Source organism: Phyllostomus discolor, chromosome 2, assembly GCF_004126475.2.
Source record: "Phyllostomus discolor isolate MPI-MPIP mPhyDis1 chromosome 2, mPhyDis1.pri.v3, whole genome shotgun sequence".
Classification (NCBI taxonomy): Eukaryota; Metazoa; Chordata; class Mammalia; order Chiroptera; family Phyllostomidae; genus Phyllostomus; species Phyllostomus discolor.
The window spans coordinates 210912871-210928194 of NC_040904.2; the positions used below are offsets into that span (position 1 = coordinate 210912871).

The 15324-nt window shown below is 59.9% G+C and overlaps 1 protein-coding gene across 2 annotated transcripts in view; it reads left to right on the forward strand.

The window, feature by feature from the left end:
• The window catches only part of MGAT3 (beta-1,4-mannosyl-glycoprotein 4-beta-N-acetylglucosaminyltransferase), a 30080-nt gene extending 19136 nt beyond the window's left edge, over window positions 1–10944 (forward strand). For both annotated transcript variants that reach the window (XM_028533363.2, XM_036019646.1), the window contains exon 2: window positions 6382–10944. In XM_028533363.2, coding sequence (XP_028389164.1) covers window positions 6383–7984 — 1602 coding nt within the window. In that variant the 5' untranslated portion in view covers window position 6382 and the 3' untranslated portion in view covers window positions 7985–10944. The remainder of the gene's footprint in view (window positions 1–6381) is intronic.
• The last annotated feature ends 4380 nt before the right edge of the window (window positions 10945–15324 follow it).

The window sequence follows — 15324 nt, forward strand, 5'->3', positions numbered from 1 at the left end:
ACACAGCTAGTCAGTTCGAGTGCTGGGATTCAAACCAGACCCTCCTGACTTCCAGTAAAAGTGGCAGCCAGCATTTACTGAGCACCTACTGCGTGCTGAGGCCGGGTTACTAGTTCTTGGCATGGATCAGCTGATTTGATTCTCACAATAACCCTGTGAACCAGGGAGCGTTATATCTCCCTTTTATTGAGAGGGGGACTGAGGCCCGGGGAGGTGGGGCAGCTGGCTGCAGAGATGCACCTCCTGCTCCCCCACGGAGATGGGCAGAGCCCTCGGGCCGGCGCGGCAGGGCTCGGGCGGGGAGGACAGTGAGCACAGGGAGGCGGACTTCAGCGGAAAAGTCAAGGTGGCCTTCAAGCAGATGCACTCTTGGAGAGGTGGGGAGGGTCCATTCGAAGGTGCTCCCAGGCTGGGGGGCTTAGATGGGCACATTCCTGCCCGGGAGTGGAGACTGAGGGAGGACGGGCTGACCCCTCCCGAGATCTACCCCTTTGACAGTGCCCTGAGCACCTACAACGGGGTTGGCCCCGCTCGCTGCTGGACACAGACCACAGTGGGCCGCCTCTCCCAGTTGGAAGAGCTGAGCGACCCCAGCTGCCCTAGTGTGGAGGGCGCCAGGAATCAGGGCTGTGAGGCAGGGGAGGAAGAAGCAGCCCTTAGGCCTCAAGCCCTGAACACGGAGGAGGCTGGCAGGGGCCTGCTGGAGGCCGCCTGAGGGCACGCCCGGGGCTGAGCGAGGGCCCCCGGCCAGCGCAGGCGAGCTCAGGACCACGGAGAGCTCCGCGGGCGCCTCGGTCACCCCGGTGACAGCTGTCCAGGCCGTCTGCACCTGGGAGGCTGCTGCTGCTCGCCTGGCCAGCCCCGCAGGCACGGCTGGCAGCCTCCAGGGAGCACCCCTCTTTGCTTTGGCTGGGACCCCGCCTCCAGACTCAGCCTGAGCCCTGGCCCTGAGGTCATGGCTGCATCAGGGAATTGGGGCTCAGCTGCTCCCGCTCCCTCCCTCAGCTTTCCAAGCAGAGCCTGAGGGGAGAAGTGGGAGGAGGGAGCAGGGAGGAAACCTACCCAGCTGGGACCTCCTGGCTGCGAGGGGGAGGCCCAGGGCAGGCTGATCCTGAGGCTGTCCTGGGCCCGGGTCAGCTCAGCCTCCCTCGTCCATGATTATCCGGCTACCAGGAAGCACCTGGCCCACCCGCCGCCTCCTTCACGCTCTCAGAGGGGAGACCCAGCCTCTGGGGCTGGGTGTGACTCATGGAATAGGTGAGGGTCCTGGTACGGAAGTTCCCAGAGACCCTCACAGGACTTCCCACCTTTCCCGGCCCACTCCCCAGCCAGGCTCAGGCTCTGCCCAGGCCCCACTGGCTAAGGCCTTCACCCTGCTCAGTGCGGCTTGGAGACAGAACAGCGCCGACCGGGGCTGGGCCCTGCCGGGGCTCAGCTCCGAGCCTCAGCCCTTGCTCCTCCCCCAGCCTGGGCTCCCTCTGCTCTGCCAGGCTGGGGAGTAGCAATAGCCGTAAGAAGAGCTCAAGCTCACTGAGCGCTGGGTATGTGCTAGCACCTTACGTCGGTTATTGCTGAACGCTTGAGTAGGTAAGAAAAGGGAGGCTCAGAAAGGTCAGCGGCCTGCCCAAGGCTACCCAGGAAGCGGCAGAGCCAGGGCTGGACCCGGGCGGTCTGGGTGTGCCAGGAAGTGCCACGGGTGGGTGCTTGGAGGAGGCCCAGGGCCACGCAGGGCGCTCTTGTGGAGCGCCCACTGTGTCCGGGTTCCACCCTGTGAGCTCGTGGTCCCGCCGCCGCCACCACCGGAGAGACAGAGGTCAGAGGAGACGAGGCCCCGCGGCGGGCATCGGGAAAAGGGCGGACTGGGCTGGCCTCCCTGATCCAGGGTCTCGTTGAAGGCAGGCAGGGCAGGCCTGGTCACATCCCATTTCGCAGAGGGGGTTGGACCCCATGGGGACTCGGTGCTCATAGTGGTCTCACAGGCTCGGCAGAGGCTCGCCGGGGCTCCCTGCGGGCAGCCGGGAAGTGGGGTGAGAGAGCTCCCCTGCTCTGCCCCCGGGGCGACGGTCTCAGCAGGGCGGCCCAGGTGAGCGGTTCAGACCGGAGGCAGACCCTGTCCCTCCGCTCAGGGTCCTCCTGGGATGGCCACATCTCCGGCCGTGACCCCGGGCCCTGCGTGGTCTGGGCCCGTCCATCTCCCTCTGGTCTGCTGCCCTTGCAGTGCCCCTGACGACCGGCTGTCCCTCCTTCCCCTGCAGCCTCCGCCCCCTCCCCCTTCCTCCCCTTTACCCTGCTTTACTCTTCAGAGCTCGGCTCTTCCTAACATACAACATTACTCAACTGGTTTACCTAGTTTACAACTGACCCTTCTCCCACTCACCCCAAGCATGCGCCTCGCCCCTGGGGGCCAGGGGTCCTTGCTGCCCGGACTCCCATGCTCCCGGGCCCTCGCACGGTGCCCGGCACCCAGCATGCCCGCTGCAAGTTGCTGCGGGATGAATGGGTGATGCAGGTGCGGTGCCCACCCTGTGGGGTGTTGTGGGGTTCGGATGCGATGGTGGCAGTTCCGTCCACTGGGTTGTCTTCCCGGGTCACTGGGGGACACTTCGTGGGACCTCGTTGTCCATGTGGGTTGAACTTGGCAGGTGGAAGGGGCTCAGGAAAACTACCACTGGGTTAAGTCCCGCTATTGACCCCACAGAATCGAGTTTGACCCTTCCGGATTGTGTGGTGCTGAGCAAGTCACTTCATTTCTCTGGCCTCAGTCTCCTCATCTGTGAAACGGGGGCAACAACGGTCCCCGCTGTGTGTTGGAAGGGCTTAGGGAGGCCGTGCATGTCATGTGCTCAGGACGGGAGTCAGGCTGCGTCAGTGGCCATCACCTCTGTGGTCACACCTGAAGGTTTCTCCAAGAAGCTGGACAGTGGACACAGAGACACTCCCTGGCCGTAGCCTGCACGCAGCCAGGCTGCCTGCCCTGGGGAGGGGCACGGTTGCAGCTGTTGGGGGGCGGATGTGGCTGCTGGCTCGGGAACAGAACTTACGTTCAGGTCTCGGCCACCTACTCAATGTCCCTGGGGAAAGCCTCGTCAGCTCTCGGAGTCTCACTCTCCCCGTCTGTAAAGACAGAGGCAGTACAAGGACTCCCAGGCTGGTTGAGACTTAAGTAAGACCCCAGCTCCCAAATGCTTCCTTATTTATTCTGTTTCCTACTTTTGTGTCTCTCGGTCAAAAGATGTATTTGAAGCACTTATCAAAATACGTAAAGATAAAAAGGAATCAGGCCAAGAGGAGTAAGAGTTGAAAAAATACAAGCAGCTATGAGTGAAGGTGTCCCAGAAAACACAGTTTATGAGGCACTGACTCTGGGATGACTCCTCTGCCCTTTAGAGCTTCCTAGTAGCCTAAGTGATGAGGGAAACACGCTCAGTTCCATGACTCTCGGCAGCAAGCTGGGCTGGGGCCCAGTGAGTCAGAGGGAGGTCCCAGGCATTGGTGAGCCTGTCCTCCCTAGGGCGGAGCGGGCCAGGTATAACCAGAACCTGAGAGCCAGCCTGGCCAGGGGGGCGGGGCCATTGTGACCTCAGTGGGGTCCAAGGGTGCCCCTTTGCGTAAAGCAGGGTGTTCACTTCCCCCCTGAGTTTCTTACCTGCTAAAGCCTTTGTTGGCTGCTGCCAGGGGATTCAGTCCTGGCCCTGCCCTGCCCCTCCACAGCCCACAGGCCCGTTCAGTCCGGCTGGGGCGGGGTGGGGGGGGGTGTGCCTTACAGAGGCAGGTCCCAAGTAGGGAGAACAGCCTGCAGGAAGGCTGGGGGCTCCTTGGCAAGCCCTGAAATCCTCAAGTGGGTCACTGTGGAGGCTTCTGCAGTCCTGACCTCTCTCCATGGTTGCCTTGTACCTGGTCACTGCCATGGCAACTGTCCTCCCCGCCTGCCTTTATTGGGCCTCACCCAGTGCCCCTCCACTCACCCCGCTGGCCTGCTCTGCCTGGCCTCACTTTGCAGAGCAGGGCTGGAATCCACTGTGGGGCCCAGAAGACCCCCTTGAGCATGCCGACGAGGGGCAGCCCCTCCCTTCTGCCAGCCGAACACTAGTGGAGGCCAGCCCCACCTCTGACCCCACCTGGAACTGCTGACATTCAGCAGAGGTTAGGCCCCTACCCGCAACTGTCCTGCCTGCCTGCCTGCAGGTTCCAGGAAGGTCAAGCAAATTTAGGCAGAAGGAGGTGCCGCCCCGGCCAGGGGATTGGCAAGGCCATCGTTCTGGACTGGCTTGCTCAGGACTTCTCAGCCAGGTGAGGCCAGGGAGGGTGCGTGGCGAAGGAGTCAAGCCGCCCAGGCCCACGCCCCAGCTTCATAACCTTGAGCAGGTCCCCAAAGTCCTCCTTTATAAAAAGGAAAGCACCGTGGCAGGTGTGGCTCAGTGGACTGAGCACAGGCCTGAGAACCAAAAGGTCGCTGGTTTGATTCGTGTCAGGGCACACGCCTGGCTTGCAGGTGAGGTCCCCAGTAGGGAGGGGCATGTGAGGGGCAACCACACATTGATGTTTCTCTCCCTCTCTTTCTCCCTCCCTTCTCTCTCTCTGAAAATAAATAAAATCTTTAAAAAAGAGTCGGAGGAAATGGTCTTTAAACTTAGTTCTAGATCAAACATTCGTGGTTCTGTGCCCTCCAGCCATGGAACTTTTCAGAGAAAATTACGTGCTGAGAACTCTGTACCCATCTCACAAGTAGCCACTGGGGTTCAGGACGGAAAGTGCCTTGCACAGTGTCAGCAGTTTAAAGAGCCAAGTGCGCAGCGAGTGCCCCGCCACCCTCCGTGTCAGGAGGTGAAAGGGAGAGTGTGGCCGGAGGACACCTGCATGACCCAGAGAAACAACCAGAGGAGAAGCCACAGAAAGGGACACTTGAGGGAAAAGAGTGTTCCAGGCGGAAGGGCGGTGACCCACTCACCAGGATCTATGGAGGGGGAATGAGGGCACCAGGTGCCAAGGGCCTGGTGTCTGTCTCAACCCCTCCTGTGACTTGCTGGGTCCCTGCAAGCACGTCTCTGGTCCCACTCCCCCAAAGGGCGGAACGTCCCTGCCTGCCTTCCCCACCTGCCCATCCACTTCCCTGGGCCCAAGGACAGCGTGAGCTGGACTGTTAGGGTCATTGCCAAAATACAGCATTGACCATCCAGACGAAAGCGTGGCATTCGGTCAGCACTGAGGTGCCCGTCTCGGTCCTCTAGTTGTGACAGAGGTGCGTGCTGAGGTAGATGCCAACCCCGGGGGAGCCGCGTGAGGAGCACAGGGAACTCTGCCCTACCTGCGCAACTTTCCTGAGAAACCACAGGTGATCCAACATGGAAGGTCTGTTTAAATTGCTATATATGTCTCCGTAGTCACCACGAATTGATAACTTAGACTGTGTAAAAAAAGGAGTGGTTATATTCATGAATCACTCATGAATAGAGAGAGTGATTCATTAAAAATAACCATGGCATATGATGTAGAATTTAAAAGGAAGTGGCAGGTTTATTTCCACTGACCTGAACATGTCTATTATTCATTTAGAAAAAAACTGATTGGACGTGGTGTCCAATGTGACAGTTATGAAAACTATTAGACCAGGAACAGAAAATCTCACCTCAAACCAGCAATACACCTCTAACAGGTCCAACTGCGCATGCCTGGGAGCAGGATAGTCTAGGGCTTGGGGTAAGGAGGGGAACTTTCACTTGATTTTATTCTTTAAATGTTAGAATTAAACGCCATCCCTTGAGACCTGTGGATTTTTTTCAGTGAAGAGGTATTGGAAAGGCTTGTCAATGCCCGCCCCCCCCCCCCCCCCCAATAAGAAGGTAGATAGGCAGGACATCACCCTGGGCGGTGCAGAGAAAGGCCCCCAAGCCTGCAGCCTGCTCTCCCCCTCCTCCGGGGCCCATGAGCCCCCTGGGCAGATTCAGCAGCGCAGCGTTGAGTTTTTCCCAGGATGCATTTTGCACCTGGAGCCGGTGCTTGGAACTGGTACCAGCTGGTATCGGGCGGCGGGGGGCGGCAGTGAACCAGGGGAGGAGCCCACTGCAGAGGCTGGATGTGTGGTGAGCTGGTGGTCCTTGGGGGGCAGGGCTGGTGAGCAAGGGGCGGGGCTTCTTGAACCAGGAGGGGAGCTTCCTGGACACAGGCTTTCTGGGGCACCGGGTACAGCAAGCTGGACCGGCAGGTTTGATGCCTGGGCGGCAGGAGGCGGCTTCCGACAGGGTCACCGGCAACTGGCCGGGATATTCGCGAACATGGGGGCAGCGAGGGCCTCCTCGGGTCCGGTTCCCAGAAGGGCCCCACGCTCCGCTCACCCGGGAACGCAGACCCCTGACCCGCCTGCTCTCTCTCCCCTTTCTGCAGGATGAAGATGAGACGCTACAAGCTCTTCCTCATGTTCTGTATGGCCGGCCTGTGCCTCATCTCCTTCCTGCACTTCTTTAAGACCCTGTCCTACGTCACCTTCCCCCGGGAACTGGCCTCCCTCAGCCCGAACCTCGTGTCCAGCTTCTTCTGGAACAATGCCCCCGTCACGCCCCAGGCCAGCCCAGAGCCGGGGAGCCCCGACCTGCTGCGGACCCCGCTGTATTCCCACTCGCCGCTGCTCCAGCCACTGTCGCCAAGCAGGGCCACCGAGGAGCTCCACCGGGTGGACTTCGTGCTGCCCGAGGACACCACCGAGTATTTCGTGCGCACCAAGGCCGGGGGTGTCTGCTTCAAACCGGGCACCAAGATGCTGGAGAAGCCCCCATCCGGGCGGCCAGAGGAGAAGGCGGAGGGGGGCGATGACTCCTCCGCCCGGGGCCCAGTGCGGCACCTGCTGAGCGCCCAGGAGCGCGTGGGGAGTCGCGGCGCGCGGCGCAAGTGGGTGGAGTGCGTGTGCCTCCCGGGCTGGCACGGGCCCAGCTGCGGCGTGCCCACCGTGGTGCAGTACTCCAACCTGCCCACCAAGGAGCGCCTGGTGCCCAGGGAGGTGCCGCGGCGCGTCATCAACGCCATCAACATCAACCACGAGTTCGACCTGCTGGACGTGCGCTTCCATGAGCTGGGCGACGTGGTGGACGCCTTTGTGGTGTGCGAGTCCAACTTCACGGCGTACGGGGAGCCGCGGCCGCTGAAGTTCCGGGAGATGCTGACCAACGGCACGTTCGAGTACATCCGCCACAAGGTGCTCTACGTCTTCCTGGACCACTTCCCGCCGGGCGGGCGGCAGGACGGCTGGATCGCCGACGACTACCTGCGCACCTTCCTGACGCAGGACGGCGTGGCGCGGCTGCGCAACCTGCGGCCCGATGACGTCTTCATCATCGACGACGCCGACGAGATTCCCGCGCGCGACGGCGTGCTCTTCCTCAAACTCTACGACGGCTGGACCGAGCCGTTCGCCTTCCACATGCGCAAGTCGCTCTACGGCTTCTTCTGGAAGCAGCCGGGCACCCTGGAGGTGGTGTCGGGCTGCACGGTGGACATGCTGCAGTCGGTGTACGGGCTGGACGGCATCCGCCTGCGCCGCCGCCAGTACTACACCATGCCCAACTTCCGCCAGTACGAGAACCGCACGGGCCACATCCTGGTGCAGTGGTCGCTGGGCAGCCCCCTGCACTTCGCCGGCTGGCACTGCTCCTGGTGCTTCACGCCCGAGGGCATCTACTTCAAGCTCGTGTCGGCCCAGAACGGTGACTTCCCCCGCTGGGGGGACTACGAGGACAAGCGGGACCTCAACTACATCCGGAGCCTGATCCGCACGGGGGGCTGGTTTGACGGCACGCAGCAGGAGTACCCGCCGGCTGACCCCAGCGAACACATGTACGCCCCCAAGTACCTGCTCCAGAACTACAACCAGTTCCGCTACCTGCTGGACAACCCCTACCAGCAGCCCAAGAGCACGGCGGGAGGTGCGCCGCGGCACCGGGGTTCGGACGGACGGCCACCCGCCAGGGCCAAATCGGAAGTGATGGAAGGCTAAGGTGGCGCGATCTTGCAGGGCCAGTGGCAGGGCAGCCGGGGGCGACTTCTGTCGTCTCCCTGACCTCAGAGGGGTTCTTGAGAGGACCAGGAGTGGACGGGTGGGGGGATCTTCCCTGTTCAAGCCCTTGTGAATCAGGGCTGAGGCCTGCGAGCTCAAAAAGCATCATTCCTTGTCAGGAGAGGGAGACCAGCCCTTCCGCCCTCCAAGAGGGCTGTGGCCAGGAGGTGCCGTGGAGAGTGCATGAATGTCCCTGGGTGGCAGGGGAGGGTGGGGAAGGGCGCGGGCTGAACTCGCGCGGTGCTCCCGTGGGAGCTGAGGCCCCGCTGGGGGGAAGCTGGCTTTTGGGCTCCCTGGTGCTTTGGACCAGCAGTGGGAAGGGTGGGTGCCAGGAGGTCCCCGGGCTCTGTAAATAATTGCATTTGGGCCCAAGAGAAAGAGGGGGCACCGAGAAAGGAGGGCATAAACATAGAGCACCCAGCGGGGAAGTAGCGCGGTGTCCTCAGAAGCGCTGGGCCAGAAGGAGCCGCCTGCCCGCCCCACGGGGACGCCACTGTGGTGGCTGCCAGCCGTGTGCCCCAGCCCTTCCCCAGCTGACACAGGGGTGGGGCCTGGGGAGTCTGGGCCTGGCTTCCATGTTCCTTTTTACTTTCTGCATCGCTGTCTTGGGGGCTACCTGCTAGTCCTTGCAAGGCCAGGAGGTCAGTTCTCAGGGCGGCACAGGGCACCAGCCAGCCTGGTAAGTCAGCCCCAGGGGCACCCCATCACCCCTTCCCACTGGAGTCCACAGCCCTGGCTCTCCACCGTCTCGGGTGGAGTCGCCCCCTTGTCCCTCTCTGGTGCCGGCTGGGGGCCAGGAAGGGGCCACGAGGGACATGATGGCCAGTTGCGTGTTATCTCATTCCTCTTAGTATGCCTCGTGGGGGCAGGAGATGGACCCACCGAAGTAGGTTCTAAGCTGCTGTAATTAAGAGACGCCGAAATACAGTGAGTGGTTTAAGCCAGACAGAAGCTTGTTTCAGATTTAACGCCCTGGAGGGAAGGGGTCTGGACCGAGGAGGGCAGCTCTGCTTCCCTCGTGCAACCTTCCAGTTCTGGACGGGGGGGCTCGCCCCGTTCCCAGCGGCACTCGGGCACCCAGGCCCGGGGCTGGCGGAGAAAGGCAAGGGAAACGCAGAGCCTCTCCTGTTTGTGGCGTGAGCCAGAGCTGGCACAGTCACTTCTGACGGCATCTTGCTGGCCGCAGGCAGCTGCAAGGGAAGCTGGGCTGCCATGAGCTCAGCGTTAGCTTAGTTCTCACATTGCAGGAAGGCGGAGAAGGTGGATACAGGGGCAAGGGGGGAGAGGGTAGAAACGACTGTGGCAGTCATAAGGTCATCCTGCCTTGCGTGGAGCTCCTGGAATGACCTGCCCCCTCCCTGCCACCCAGGGCTGGGGTGCGCTGAGAGCCTGCGGTTATGGGGAGGGTGGGCCACCCTCTCTCCGAGGCCCCGGTAGATGCTCACGTGGTGACGCCAGGACGCAGAGGCTGCCTGTGGAATGGTACGTGTGTGTGCGTGTGTATTTATGGGCATGGGTGCATGCTTGTGTGTACTTGTATGTGTCTGTGTCGCTGTGTCCCTATACATAATACTTGTGTGTGGATGGCCCCCCTTCCCCGGAATCTGGAGCCTGTGACCTTGCCTCCTGCAGCTCCCCAAAGTGACTGAGGCAGAGAGCCCTTGGGGAGCCTGGAAAGCAAGGCTGAAGGGGATGCAGGGTCTGTCCGTCCGTCTGTCTTTCAGTTCGAGGGATGAGAATCCTCCTGACCTGAGGGCTGGGCTGCATAGCCTCACGCCCCAGACCTCCAAGCCCCGCTCGGTCCCGCCCACATCCTTCCACCCTGTGCCCTCTGGCCTCCAGCAGGGACTTTTTCTGGGTGTTCCTCAATGGGCCAGACTAGGAGGGTGCCCCTTTCGCCACAGCTCGTGCAACCTTCCGTCTGCAGAAGTTCCTGGTGTGGGAGTGGTGAGGCAGCTGGCTGAGGAACAGTCAATCTCTGGGGCAAGAATGAAGAGGGCTGAGGGTGCTCTGTGGCCCCCACTCTCCCTCCTGTTTCTAGAGGGACCGCCAGGGAACCCCTCTCTTGGAGCTACAGCAGCCCCCCCCTCTGATCCCTCTGGGGGCTGAGACGTGGCTCAGGAGGTCAGCCACCACCCCTGCTCACCCCTGGACAGGAAGCCTCAGGGCTCTGGAATCGTGCCTGAGCCCCAGTCCAGACGCCTCCCTGCTGGCTAGCGTTCTCACCCCATGCCCCCTTCCGCTACTGCCAGGCGCCCGCTCCCAGGCCGGCCTCCAGTTCACCAGCTCGGGCAAGGGAAGAAGGGCAGAGCTTGACCTGCCAGGCCCGGCCTTTCCTCTCAGACCCAGGAGGGCATGTTCGTGGCCACTGTCGAGTAAGGCCTAGCCACTGGGTGGAGATGACAGCTGTCAGAGGGGTGGAGGGCCAAGGCACGGGGTTGACGAGTTTCACATGTAATCACACCACACACTGGGAATTGGGGGGGGGACAGGGGAGCCCTGGGCCACTCACCCAATGCGAAGGGAAGCCAAACTGTGAACGTGAGTGCTGGTGTACCACTAGCCCTGATAACACACCCCCATTTCTCTTCCCTGGGACACCTGCCCCAGACCTGTCGGCCCAAGGAGGCCCAGCCCACCCACAGGCCATGCCGGGTCCCGGGGTCAGGCGTGGGAGCGCTTTGGAGGGCAAAGGTGACAGTTGGGGTGGGGAGACAGGACTTGGCCAAAAAGATAGCAGGGCCCTGGGAAATGTATAATTTAAGGACACCATTATTTTTTTTGGAAGGGAAAATCGATATGTACATTCTGAAATCATTTTCTCTGTAAATGGTTGGATTTCATTTCACCCTTAAAGGGATGCTTAAGGTAATATTAATAATAAAAACAGCTACAAAGTATGCAGTGTGTGTGTGGCTGATTTCGGGGCACTCTCGGGCAGGGCGGGCTGCAAGTGGGTGGCTCTGGTCTTGCTGAAGCCGCTCTCCCTATGGAGTGCTGGGTCTGTGGGGTGAGAGCCCTCCCAGGCCCCCACTGCTGGTGAGGAGGGGTGCAGTTACCTCCGCCAGCGCCAGGGGGCACCCTTCCCTCCCACGGGTGGAAATGGGCTGAGGAAGGGAAAGTGCTGGACAGGGACCCCCAGAAGGAAGGAGAAGGGGGCCTGGGACTGGCAACACCCACCCTCCCAAGGCAGCGGGATCTCTGGGGGTCCGGATAAAGACTTCGGTGCCTGTACCGAGAGGGCAGCAGTTCCCCCACAGCTGGGTTGTCAAGGCATCCTCAGCGGTGTCCTCCCCGTGCCTGTGGGGTCCTAAGGTCATACAGCCACTGGATGGCAGAGCAGGGCTGGGCCTGGACTCACAACACCGGTCCTGCCAGCAACCCTCTGGGGCAGGTGAGGGTGGCAGCCGCTGGGGCTACTCATTTCTCCCCCATGAAACTGACCGTGGACTTGGGCCGTGATGACACCTGGTGCTGTGGAATGCGGGGGGTGGGGAATGGGGAGCTTCCTGGAGTTTTCCTCCAGGACTTGTCCCCGAGAAGAGGGCCCTCTGGGTGTTTTCTAAGAAGAGTCTCAGAGATGGGGGGAGGGGGCACACTTTGAACTCTGCCTTGGTCCTCTGCGGGGTGACTGTGCAGCCTCCATGTTAGATGGGGAGACTGAGGCCGGAGGCGGGAAGGAGTGGCTGCAGTGGGGGTGGCCAGAACCGGAGGGGTTAGTGTGTTCCGAGCACTCCCCAGGTGCCAGGCTCTCCACAGGCGGTGGGTGATGGAAGAAGGCACAGTGGCCACTCACAGGGGCACTGGAGGTCAGTTCTTCTCCTGTGGGATTTTTACGGTATTGGGGAGGGGCTGCTCCCATTTTCCAGCCGGGGAGATTGGAGGAGGGGAGGCTCGGATTTAGGGAGGTGAAGGGTTGAAACCGCTCCAAGGCACACAGCTGCCAGGCAGCAGGGTCTCCCCCACCCTTCTCTCGGTGCTGCACTGCCGCCTAGTGGGAGGGCGAGGCATGGCCGCTGCAGGCGGCTCAGGCTTCGCCGCGCTTTCCTTTTTCTCCTCGCTGGACGCGGCTGCACTGCGTGCCGCAAAAAAATGGAAAAACAAACATAAAAGTTAGAATCGCGGAAAAGTGTAATGAGAAAAGCAAACCAAGCCTGGGGAACACCACCTAATGATGAAGGCAGCGCTAGGGGGACGTCGGAGTGTTCACGGCTACAGAGGAGAGGGCCACGTCCTCTTCTTCGCTGGTACAGGTGAGGAAACGAAGCTTCTGGAACTCGCACGGGATGTGGCGGAGCGTCGGAATGGACGCTAATGGCTTGCGCCTCTGGAGCTGCTCTCTGGTCTAGTGGGCGTGTCTCCCTCACTTTTACGTCCCCAGCGCTCTGCCCAGGGGTGGGGGCAGTGCCCACTCAATCCTGCTGAACTGTACTGACGTGATGTGCACGTAGTAACTCGCCCTTCCTTGGGCGACCCACCCCCAGGCCTCTGACGTGGGCTATTAGTGATGGGCGTAGATGCTGGCATCGACCCCACCAGCATGTCCCCAAACAGTCGGAGGACCCCTGTGCCCTGTCAGGCCAGGGTGGCTACCTTCCTCAGTTGGGGTTCCCTCATCCCCTTGGGCTCACGGGGAACAGAGGCCCACGTGGGGGAATGGCTTTCCCGCTGAGGAGCCGTGTTTGGAGAGGGCTCCTCCCATTCTGTAGCCTGCACCGGGCCTGTGGATGGCTGGACACCCAGGGAAGGAAGGGCTGTTTGGCAGCAACTGGGCAGGAGGGCATCGGTGGGTCATGTTCTGAGACTCAAAGGACGGAGAACGTGTGCAGCCATCACAGCTCGTCATCTGAGCTACAGTTAGGGTCTTTCCCAGCTCTGCCCATCCTCTGGAACACACCCCGACCTGGAAATGCAGAAAGCATCTCTTGCTTTTCCTTCTCCCTCTCCCAGTCTCCCCACAACCAACCCATTCTCCACACAGGGCCGCCCCAGTCCATCGGGGCCTTTTGCAAATCAGGAAGGGCACCTGTTCCTCAAGACATTTTACGTCCATCTATTGAAAATTGCCATAATGGGCCCTGGCCACGTAGCTCAGTTGTTTGGAGCATCGTTCTGACACACCAACATTGCAGGTTCGGTCCCCAGTCAGGGCACAAACAAAAATCAACTGATGAAGGCATAAATAAGTGGAACAACAAATTGATATTTCTCTCTCCCTTTCTCTAAAAATCAATCAATAAAAAAATTTTTAATGCCATAATGTAGTCCTGGCTGGTGTAGCTCAATGGATTGAGCGTGGGCTGTGAACCAAAGTATCGCAGGTTCGATTCCCAGTCAGGGCACATGCCTGGGTTGCAGGCCATGGTCCCCAGCAACCACACATGGATGTTTCTCTCTCTCTCTATCTCCCTCCCTTCCCTCTCTATAAATAAATAAATAAAATCTTTTAAAAATGCCATAATGTACTGGTTTCATTAGAACAAGACAACCACACATGGATGTTTCTCTCTCTCTCTCTCTATCTCCCTCCCTTCCCTCTCTATAAATAAATAAATAAAATCTTTTAAAAATGCCATAATGTACTGGTTTCATTAGAACAAGACAATTCACTGCCTTCTGCCAGAGAACTGTCAGACGAAACACATGACTCCATGAACCCCGCCCCCCGTGGGGAAGGTGCCCCTGGACGTGGTGCCCTTGTTCAGTGTGCGACACAAACAACCACCCCCCGCAGCCCCGCCTCCATCCCAGATCTGCCCCCATCACGACCTGGACACAGCCTCTGGCTCCCTGTCTCCTGCAGTGCCAAGTCACCCTGCCGCCCTGTCCTGCTGGCTACCTTGTGCCATCCCCTTGGGCTGGAGCAGACGCCTGACTCAAAGGCAGCCGATCCGCCTACGGGTTGGGCAGCCCTGCCTGTGACGTGGCCGGGTCTGAAGAGGTGAGCTGGGCCCGTCAGAGGGCAGGGGTCAGGGAGGGGGCACGTGGAGTGGGTGCAGAGAGAAGCAGCCGTGGGAGACCAGTGACTGTTCCACTAACTGGTCCTGGTGCATCCTCAGGACAAAGCTGACCGCCTCCGTGGCGCTCGGCCCTGGGAACCCATGTCGCCCTGTCCGAGCTGTGTGACCTGGGGGAGGTCACGCCGACCCAGGAGTCACAAAATTCCGAAGACCTGAAGACGGGCTTCTCAAATACACACAGTGTGTGATAAAAGAGGTTTTTCATGGCATCGGGAGGAAAAAGGATTAGTTCATAAATATCTAACAGCATTGAAAAAAAAGACTAGCCATAATCCCTCCCTCAGCCCTTACACCCAGATGAATCCCAGATGAATTTACCAAAGATATAAAAAGTTTAAAAAGTACAATGTTAAAAAACATTTTATTTTTTAAGGATTTTACTTATTTTTAGACAGAGGAAAGGAAGGAGAGAGGGGTTGCCTCTCGAGCGGCTGCAACCCAGGCATGTGCCCTGACTGGGAATTGAACCGGTGAACTTTTGGTTCGCAGGCCAGCGCTCAATCCACTGAGACACAGCAGCCAGGGCTCAGTTTTCTCTTTCTCTACGCTAAGGTTCAGGGCTTTGTGATGGGAACTGGGAAGGTATGTCAGGGAGCGTACTCATTGTGACCCTGGGGGGCAGTCGGGGTTTGTCTTCGATTCCTTTTCCTTCCACGTAGGAGGAGAAACCCTCATGAGACCTGGCAGACCCAGAAAACCCAAGGAGCCCAACAGGGGATGGAGTGAGCACCCACAGAGGAGGCAGTAGGGAGTGGTGGGGATCGGGGCGAGCCTGGGAGTTCATACTCTGTTCAGAGGTGAGGACTACTCCCCAGCACGGGTGGGGAGGCTGGTGTTGCCAGGTCTTCTAAACATTTGAGCAAACCTGGAAAGCTGTCTTGTATAACTGCCTGGGACTTACAAAGCTCTTAGCATAGCGAGGAGAACACTTCTTGGTCCAGTCCAGCACGCAGGCTTCCAGCGTGTCCCTCGAGGATGAGGAGGTGGAGGTGCGGGCGGAGGCTACAGCCAGCTTGAACGGTGCTGCCTCATCTGTAAAATGGGTACACGGATACCCGGCCCGCACAGGGCTGCAGTAGAGGTCAACAGAGACAAAGGATGTGAAAGGCATCCAAGTAACATTCACCGAGCAGCTGCTCTGGGCTGGGTGCTATGCTCAGTCTTCCCCGTTTCCTCCTAAGTAAGTCCTGGAACTCACAGCAGTTGCACAGGCGGGAAGCGGAGATGCTGGGATCCAGGCTCCGAGCCTGCGCACCTGCC